Raw genomic sequence first — 10442 nt, forward strand, 5'->3', positions numbered from 1 at the left:
AACTCTACTTCACCTGCCCAGTGTCCCGCCAAGTCTCAGACAACAAAAACGATTCCAGCCGAGCATGTCTCTGACCACACTATCCCTTCATTTGCTTAGGACAAAGAAACAGATGAACCCTACTTCACCTGCCCTGTGCCCCGCGAGGTCCTGATAGTCAACCTTATCATTCACATATAGGGCTTAAGAAAAAATAATTGAAAACGTAAAAAAAAAAAAAAAAAGTTCTATTAATGTTTATGACACTGACTTTAAAATTTAGCCTTCATTCTCCAAAGCAAATTTTAAAATGCTTTTCTGGCATATCTAGCCCTGGCCACCTATACCATGTTTAAATAATGTAAACACCCGCCATCTTGCTCGTGGTAAACATGGCCTAAAAATTGTCGGAAGACATGCGTCCGGTCCGTACGCCATATCCGGTCCGTACGCCATATTGTTGTTAGCAGCCGACCACGCCTCCAAGTTAGTGAGTAATCCTACTATATCTAGATATAGAACCTAGATAACAAAAAAATCCCATGTATTCTCGAATTAGATGATCATTGAAGCTAAACAAAGATTTATATAAAATAATTAAGGCCCGAAATAGATTCTAGATGTAGAATTTACATTAAGTCTAGATCTAGAATTTACATTGAGTCTAGTGACCTAGATCTAGAATCTAGACCTAGGCCCTAGGCTAGATTCTAGATTCATAACTTTCCTTCGACAGCTGAATTTTAGATCTAGAGAAATTTAGTGTAAAACTAAATGAAAAAAGACAGTTTAAAATTGATATAAGTGTTGGAACGTAATAAATACAGCAAACGGACGTATTGTTAAAGTTATGACCGACAGAAAATTAGATTTAGAACGCGTTAAACTTTTGAATGGGAACACAATTTTCTTCGATAGACGCCGCCATTTTATTGTACTAAAGAGTAAACAAAAACCTGTGACGTCACTATTCCCACAAAGTTTAGTCGATGTGTTAACATTTTAAAAAAAAATGGGTTACTCTGCATATGAATAAATCAATTAATTAATTAACGTCTTTAAATAAATTTGTGATCAACAGTCTGTCTGCATTAAAAAATTATTCTCTACCTGCATACTATTTTACAGCTTTCCAGATAGAGTCGAACATATCACAATAGTCGATCAGGCAAACAAATAAATATTCAAACATGTAAACAAAGTTGAGTTTTAGTAGTATATAGATTACATCATAGCGAAGTAATGACATACAGCTAGTAATTATATATATATATATATATATATATATATATATATATATATATATATATATATATATATATATATATATATATATATATATATATATATATATATATAATACACGTATATAGAACGTGTTAAAAATTCGACGCCTTTTTTTGCTCTTTTCGCTCCCCCTATAATGAAAACCTGGATACGCCTCTGCCCTTACACCCCGGTCTCTTTTCCCCTTGTTGCCATGACAACAGCCTTGTGAATAGGTCAGATGATGACCCTGACTCACGACCCACTTACCCCCCCACCCCCTCTCTTGTCCACAGTTGCCGTGACCGTTGCCTTCATCCTATGCTGGGCACCATTCCACACCCAACGGCTGATGACGCTCTACGTGGTCAACTGGACCCCACAGTTGATGCTGGTACAGTCTCATATCTTCTATATATCAGGTGGGTCTCATATCTTCTATATATCAGGTGGGTCTCATGTCATATATATATATATATATCAGGTGGGTCTCATATCTTCTATATATCAGGTGGGTCTCATATCTTCTATATATCAGGTGAGTGATATATCATATATAACAGGTGGGTCTCATGTCATATATAACAGGTGGGTCTCATATCTTCTATATATATCAGGTGGGTCTCATATCTTCTATATATCAGGTGAGTGATATATCATATATAACAGGTGGTTCTCATAACTTTTATATATCAGGTGGGTCATATATCATATATAACAGGTGGGTCTCATATCTTCTATATATCAGGTGGGTCTCATATCTTCTATATATCAGGTGGGTTATATATCATGCATGACAGGTGGGTCTCATAACTTCTATATATCATGTGGGGCCCATATGATATAAAACAGGAGGGTCTAATAACTTTTTTACATAGGTTAATCATAGTTCTTGTATTTATTATGTGGGTCGTATATCGTAGATATCAGGTAGGTTATATTTGTTATGTACTAGGGATCATATATCTTTTACATATCTTGTATATATTATATATGTTATATATCAGATGCGTCCCCTCTATTAAATATGCCAGGAACGTCACATTACATATGCCATGTTGGAATACTATACAACAAGTAAAAAGGTTGAATATATAGTTATAGTTTTGATCAAACAGAAGAAAGGGAAGGGGCGGCTCGTTCAGCAATTTATCCAGAATTGTATTATTGATATACTAATATATTGTACTAAGTTTTGATTAAATTTTTGAGACAAAAGAGTACCAGAAGGCGGGAATGTAAGTGGAGGGGGTGTAACAAGCCTGCTCCTACCCATTGCGACGCCCTGACCAGGCGAAATTAACATGTGTTGTGAATCTGAATGTGTTTTGTGTCCAACATTTTATTTTTAGTTGTGCCTTTTACTTTGTTAGTTGTACAATAAATCATATACATATATATATATATATATATATATATATATATATATACATATTTTTTTTTAAAATATTTAAACATTTTTCTACAGGTGTGCTTTACTTTGTAAGTTCTACAGTAAATCCTATATTATATAACGTGATATCAAAGCGCTACCGAGCAGCATTTAAACAGGTGAGAACATGTTACTGCAACTTTTGTATAACCACACAACATGTTGCAGTAATTTGTGTATAACCACAGAACATGTTGCAGTAGTTTTTGTACAACTTTTAAACTTGTTGCAGGAACTTTTGTAAGACCTTAGTACAAGTTGCACGACTTTTGTATACCCTAATACGATGATACTTCATATTTTTTGCATGAAAACTTATTAACACATCATAATCTATTCGAGTATAAACTGTGATGGGCCTATGAATAGTCAACTATTGCGCCACAAGTTCTTTTATGTAAATCCCTAGGAATAGTTTTAGTTATCTATTGTATAGCCTTGGCTTACTCATACCCCTTAGCTTAACTATAGTTCTGGATAGTAAAAGTAAAGTAGTCTTTAGAACCTGACAGTATTTGGTACAGAAAAAGTAGAGTTCACCATTTTCAGGTAACATCGACATATAAAAGGATAGTGTTGTCAGCAACATGCCCAGCCGCCTTTACTTTCCCTGTGAGTCAGGTAACTATAAGAGATGAGTGGACTCATGTAAGCTCTATGATAAGAGCCAGGAGTTCGAACTCGAGACTTTCGGGTTAGCAGTCGCATGCTCTACCTCCAACCACACCGTCTCCCTCTTCAATTTAAGCTTCATCCTTAAAAGCGACACCATCGATACATAAACCTATTTTCTTTAAAAAGAAATACCATACTTACGCTTAAATGTTTAAAGCCTTTTTTTCAAATCTCTTCCACCCCATCTCCCCCCCCCCCCCCCCACAGATCATATTCCCATGCTGTCGAACAATTCCAACCCAGAGTAACACAAGTATTGCCCGGCAGTCGGAGAGGGTCTCCAAGACCCAGGCCATGGTGGTGCTCAAAAACGGAAGTGACAGCCTGCGAGTGGTCTTCAGGTAGGCTAACTCACCCCCAGACCAGAGTTGGTTTCAGGCGTCTCTCAGTAGGGGAAGTACGTCCATCCCCCACCCCCCCCCCCCCCCCCCCCCACAGGACGAAATAGAAAATGTATACTTAAACCTGTGCCCATCAATGTAAGTTTCAACTCCAAAATCAAACAACTGCTGCCTTGTAGTTTGTTCTTGGTTGGACACAGGCGAAGGAAGCAAATCCAAAACGAAAAGCAGGCTGAAATCGGAGTCAATGGCCTCAATGGCACATAACCGTTGACGTGTAACCTTAATTTGTTGGAAGGGATCTCTTCCAACACTAAAATTAAGAATGAAGAAGAAGAATTAAATCAACTTTTACATACACTTAGCAAGTTTTTTTTTTTTAAACCACGATCAACACGAGTAACCCTTGTCTAAAAGTATTCTGTATGCTTATACCAGTTACCACAGATGAGATCTTAAGTGTTCATAAAAATATATACTTCCAAAACCACTCCACAATATCGCGATATGAACCTTAAATTGTAAACAGAGCAAAAAAAATCAGGAGAAAGGAATCAAAACATATTTACACATTAAGACTTATCTCTACCATTGATCACACAGACAGTAACCCAGGCGAGAATAAACCACTCCCAGAGATCCGATGTCCGTCGGTTTGAGTTTTTTGTGATTTAAACCAACACACGATCGACGAAATGACTAAACGTAAGTGTCAGGAAAATGTTGACACTGTTGGTCCGTTGGCACTGACGAAGTTTTCGTGTCTTAAGATCCATAAAAAAGTCTTTGGTCTGTGAAACCACGGTATTCAATTTTTCATCGAAAATTACAAAACTATGAAATAACTAATTTTATTTTAGAAAATTTGTTGGATTTCAATCTTCATTAATCATTAATAAAAGCGATTGAACCATCATTTGACAAACAAAAAGACTTCATTTCCTCTATTTATACGAGTTTTTATAGGGTGTAATTAAGATCTTTTAAGTTTAACATTCATTAACATCTTTTAGCTTCTAAGACGATTACATTATAAAAAATAAAGCAAGGCTTGTTTACTTAATACGCAGAAAAGTTTTAAAATGTAAAAAAAAAAACAGGCCGAAGAGCTAATTGCTTACCACAATCAAAATTTTTTTGTTATTGATCTTCTTTTTTGAGGTAATGACATTTGATGTTGAGCAACCAGAATTGAGTCGCACTTTTTGACCTATAGTTGTAAATAAACGTTTCCCACATAATGGGCAGGTCAATTTTCATTAGAGCAGTGGTTCTTAACTTGGGTTTAATCGAACCCCACCTACCCCCCTCCCCCGGGGTTTGGTGAGTCGGTCTAAGGGCTCGGTAGAGGTCAAGACACACACCTGGCTCATATGATTCACGATCGGATTTTGTCAGTTCGAACGACAGAACCTTTAAGAACGGTTCGGTGAATGCACATATAAAACTTGTAATACTCAGTACCTCCAAAATGGGTTAAGAACCACTGCATTAGAGAGTTTAAAATAAATGTTTAATGTGCATTTTGCACCGTGCGCATCTTGCAATACTTTTAAAACATTTCACGAAAACTACGGAAAATAAAACAATCCTCCAAAAAACTGCAACAGACAACAAAACAACAAATAGAAAAACAAATCCCCAAATCACACATGTGGTGCCGTATCGTGGTAAACAAAACAAGGCGGGCGAGATTGACATTTTCGTTCACAGAAAAAACAGTTTTACCCCGGGAACATAAATCACATTTTCTGGGCGTGCGGGTATTGAACACAAACAATGGCTGTAGCTACAGGTGTCAGCGGGAGTTATCTGTTATCTACATAGTGTTGGTGGTGGGTGTTGTGAGGGTAGAGGTGTAGCGACCCAATTCTGGCGCCCCAGGCGAACTATCAATTTTGCACTCCCCCTTATATATATATATATATATATATATATATATATATATATATATATATATATATATATATATATATATATATATATATATATATATATATATATATATATATATATATATATATATATATATATATATATACTAGCCGTCCCGGCCAGGCCCTGCTCTGGCTTCTGTGAAAAACCTTTCTGTTAAAGACCCTCACCTGTGTGTTTAGTAATAATCATAAACCCGGCATTGCCCACCCAAACCACAACCAACCAAAACCAAAACAACAAAACGCAAACATAACGCTAACACAATTACAAATACAAACGAAAACAAAAACCTAACAACAAACCCAACCACAACCACAGTCATCAGTCTTAACCTGTTATCATCTTTTAGTGTCACAGTATTGATGTAGAAAACAGTTAAATTAGTCTGTAGAGCTATGTAGCAGTCTATTTTCTTAACTTTGACTGTGTATAATTCAGTAATGCAGCTCAGGATTAGCTTTTTAATTTTTTTTCTACCTTGTATGGGGCGGTGTGGCCTCGCGGTAGAGCTCTAGATTGTTAACCCGAGAGTTTTGAGCTCGAATCCTGGTTTAAGTCAGTTGCAACGTCCCTGAGTCAACTCTGCTCTGATCAGTACCTAACTCGCGTTAGGGAAAGTTAACGCGGCTGAACATAGAGCTGACCACACTATCCCGTCTTAAGCGTTTGTTGGGTCTAAACAGCAGTCTTTTTCCTTTAGCCTCGTTTGGCGTCCCCCTAGAGTCGGCGCCCGGATCTTGCCGCCCCAGAGGCGTAGCGACCCTTCCCGGCGCCCGGGGACATACTTTCAATTTGGCGCCCCCCTCGGGAGCAAATTTTCGATTTGCACCCCCCCTCAAACTTTCGATTTGCACCCCCCCCCCTCGAACTTTTCATTTGCACCCCCCCCTCGAACTTTTCATTTGCACCCCCCCCTCAAACTTTCGATTTGCACCCCCCCCTCGAACTTTTCATTTGCACCCCCCCTCGAACTTTTCATTTGCGCCCCCCCCCCCTCAAACTTTCGATTTCCACCTCCCCCCTCGAACTTTTCATTTGCACCCCCCCCCTCAAACTTTCAATTTGGCGCCCCCCCCTAAGGTCGGCGCCCGGGGACATATGTCCCCCCCCGCCCCCCCCCTCGCTACGCCTCTGTGCCGCCCCACCCAGCTTCAGCTATCAACTCGTCTGTGTTAAGGGAGGATTAACATAGATTGTAACATCACATCCATTTTACAATCATTTCATCATCAAAGACTATAATTTTCAATTTAAAAACAAGTAGACTTAAGGGAAAATATATAACAGTAGCGAGTACACGTAACATTACCGACGTGAATGATGCTTCAAGTCTACAGGGCGTTTGAGCAATAGTGGAAGCCGGGATTAGTGGGAGACGGGATTAGTGGGAGACATGATTAGTGTGAGATGGGATTAGTGGGAGACGGGATTAGTGGGAGACGGGATTAGTGAGAAACAGGATTAGTAAGAGATAGGATTAGTGGGAGACGGGATTATAGAAGTTCGGATTAATGAAGCCGGGATTACAGGTAGCTGATCCAGCTTCCCCTGGGTAGCGCCAAACAGGGTAAAGAAGCCGGGATTAAAAAAATATATTTTCAAAGATCAAGAATAGATTAACTCAAACAAGTAATTTCTCTCTCTGTTGTGTTTGGTATTAAATCGGTAAATAATTTAGCATCTGGCACTATAACAGGAGTCGCAGAGAAGACCGAGTCTAGGGACGCGAGTGAAGACAGTACCGCGAAAAACTACTTTAATAAATAATCGGTTATGTCAGTACAGTGTTAGCACAGGCGAAGATTAGATTTCCTGTGTTGACGGAATGTTTAACTCATCTCACACATAATTCAAACACGACAATTCCTTCACGCTAAAAAACGTAGTTTCCTTTTCGAGCCTAGCGGTCCATGAGGCAAGTGAAGTAGAGTTCCTGTGTTCCTGTGACCTCGGCATATGAAGGGATAGTGTATTCAGCACTATGCCCAGCCACTTTTATTTGTACGTTCTACTAACTTATTATTATTTTTTTCGCCTCAGACATGTAATTTACAGCGTCAGTTCGCCTTGCATGTTCGCTTTGTTATTACAGTTTTCATCATCTTCCGGATTCGAACTCGAAGCTTTCTGGTTAGCAGTCTAGCGCTCCACTCATCCCGACAAATATTTGACGCTAATAGTTGAACTATTTGTATTTCTCAGCATTTAAATTTTAAAAAAATACATTTTAATTAACTAACAGCGAAAAAAAAATACACACACCATAATTTTATTTAGTTCTGATAGCAAAAGAGTTTGTAGCTGAATGCATTAAAATATATCCAGAGCGGCTAAATAAAAAACTCTAACTCACAGAGAAAGGAAATAAAATTTTAGCCCTCGCTATCCTTCAGGGGAGATCATGCTCTCCTGACTGCATGACGTGCACCAGATCACACGAGTAAATTGACCGTAGCTCAGAGTTATCCGCGCTTTAATCGGCCAGAGTTGACGTCTGGGCAATGAAAAAAAAATGGCGGCAATAAAAAACGATTTTCAGAATATAGAAGAAATATATAGGCATTTTCAGACTTCGGTCGATATGCGGCCTTTGTCCGTTCTTTTTTACGGGTAGAACCAGGTTAACCATTGTACTTTTAGAGTTGAAAAAATAATAATCTTTTTACCACTTAAGGGGGGGGGGGGGTCATCCATGAATGACGTCACTCTTTTTCGGGACGAGTTTTACTTGCCCCATCCCTTCCGTCACAACTCAACTTACAACCCCCCCCCCATTCAGATTGCAATTTAATTTTTTTTTAAACATCAGCTGAGCTTAGTTAACATCTATATATATAATTCTCTTCTGGGAGCCGTTAGAAAACAAGCTGCAAGCGCGCGCCTTGCAGTCCCATCTCTTCCTTTCTATCGCTACCACCCCCCACCCCCCCCCCCCCCCCCCCCCCCACACACACATGGTCAGGTGAGTTGTTGTTCACGCTAAATGTTTAGTTTGGTGACGGCTATTAGGGGCAGATAATTCAGTTTGAAACTATTTTAAACTTAGAGGAGGTAACTAGGAGGAGGCTGCTTTCACGTGGGGGGGGGGGGGTTAGTGTTTTAAAGCAAATATTTTCAGTGGCAGCATTGGTACTGTCGAATTCACAAATTATGAATTACAGAAATGTAGAAAAAACAACAACTAAATAGCGGCGTATGATACACCGCGGGTCGGCTCGTAGAGTATATTCATCAACTTCTATTACACTTTACAAAAGCTGTTTTCAAAAATCGCCAAATAACGGCGGAAAATTCAGTTTCTAACAATACTTTTAAAAAAGCATACATTTGACGTCACTCGACTTGTTTTTCTCCGTTCTTAGTTCTAGATTTGGAAGGGGTTCCCCTTCCAGCAAAATTAAGTATTACGTGTCAACTTGTTTTACGCCATTTAGAGCGTTGACTCCGATTTCTCTTTTCGGATTTGCCTTCCAAACCCAGAACAAGCTACCCGGCAGGAGTTTTTTTAATTTTGGAGTTGTCTCTCCTAGATGAGCAGCTGTCCCTAGCTGTCGAGCCTCATCTGCCCGGGGGTTCAAACTCTGGTCTTTTCGGTTCCGCAACCATGACTAGACCACGCCGACCTCCGTCACACGAATTGAATCCCCTCCTCCTCTTGATCACACATCGTCACAAAATTACAGACCCCCCCCTACTACTAATGTAAAGTCCTTTATGGACGACCCCTTGCAACTCGAAAATAAAGTGATAACCTAGTCGTAATATTTAGTACGATTGATTAAGTTAAGCCTGCATTTTTCTCTGTAGCCAATAAACCAATTATATCGTAACATTTTAATACACATTATTAGAATTTATTTATACTTTGAGGGAAGTTTAAAAAAATACAAGAAAGAGATACAAATTATTGGTAAAATAACAGTATTCATTAAAACAAAAAAATCAGCATCAAATTCTGTCACGTGTTTATAAAGGGATAACATTATTTTCACCCGAACCTAATATCTGGTAATTAACGTTCTAAAATCGGAACTCACAATAACTACGTCCTTAAAAATTACACACGTTTTAATTCATATTTTATGGAAACTAAATTTATCTCATTTTGTTTTTTACAGACAAGAGGACGACACAGTTCTAAACATGGAGTCGACGCCCCTCAACGGAGCAAAGCACGCCCCTGCTCAGAACGAAAACGACTCAAACAATTCAGCCAACAACATCATCAACTCTAGCCCCAACACCGACTTCACCTCTACGCCTCCGCGAAAGAAACAAGTCCCTGGAATAAACAGTTCCCAGCGTAGGAAACCGACGATTCAGAAATCGTGTTTGAAACAGAGCGTGGCCTTGGATAATTACGTCATCACGAACAAAGCGGTGGAGTCCGATTATGGCGCGCTGTCTAAAGACAAGAAGACAGCCGCCGCATTAAAAAAGGCGGAGCGGCCTAGGAAAAGTTACGCCCACCAAGTGAATGGGCGTGTCTCTTTTAAGAACACCCCGCCCCCTTGTGATTGTGACGTCAGCAACGGTGCCATAGTTAGATAGTTTTAAATTAAAGAATGTAAACAAAATATCGGATTAAAAAAAGGGTATCCAAATTATAGAAGTATTGATGGATAAAATTGTTTTAAATAACATGAATCCTAAACTTGTTGCCATGAAGTGTTGCTCGAATAGGAGTAATTGTAAAAAACAAGAATCTTGGATTATGTGCCCATAATGTACTCATGAATGATTCTAAAAGGTTGGATTTATCTTGGAGCGAAAGATTAAGTTAAATGCAGTTACATGATTGCACGAAGCTT

At 38.9% G+C, this 10442-nt stretch overlaps 1 protein-coding gene across 1 annotated transcript in view; it reads left to right on the top strand.

The window, feature by feature from the left end:
* LOC131928493 (neuromedin-U receptor 2) overlaps positions 1-10215 on the top strand; it is a 46204-nt gene extending 35989 nt beyond the window's left edge. The window contains exons 4-7 of the mRNA XM_059284557.1: positions 1542-1667; positions 2714-2796; positions 3560-3693; positions 9750-10215. Coding sequence (XP_059140540.1) covers positions 1542-1667; positions 2714-2796; positions 3560-3693; positions 9750-10182 — 776 coding nt within the window. The 3' untranslated portion in view covers positions 10183-10215. The remainder of the gene's footprint in view (positions 1-1541; positions 1668-2713; positions 2797-3559; positions 3694-9749) is intronic.
* The last annotated feature ends 227 nt before the right edge of the window (positions 10216-10442 follow it).

Source organism: Physella acuta, unplaced genomic scaffold (assembly GCF_028476545.2).
Source record: "Physella acuta isolate Inbredline_101_S28 unplaced genomic scaffold, ASM2847654v3 ptg001509l, whole genome shotgun sequence".
NCBI classification, from domain to species: Eukaryota; Metazoa; Mollusca; class Gastropoda; family Physidae; genus Physella; species Physella acuta.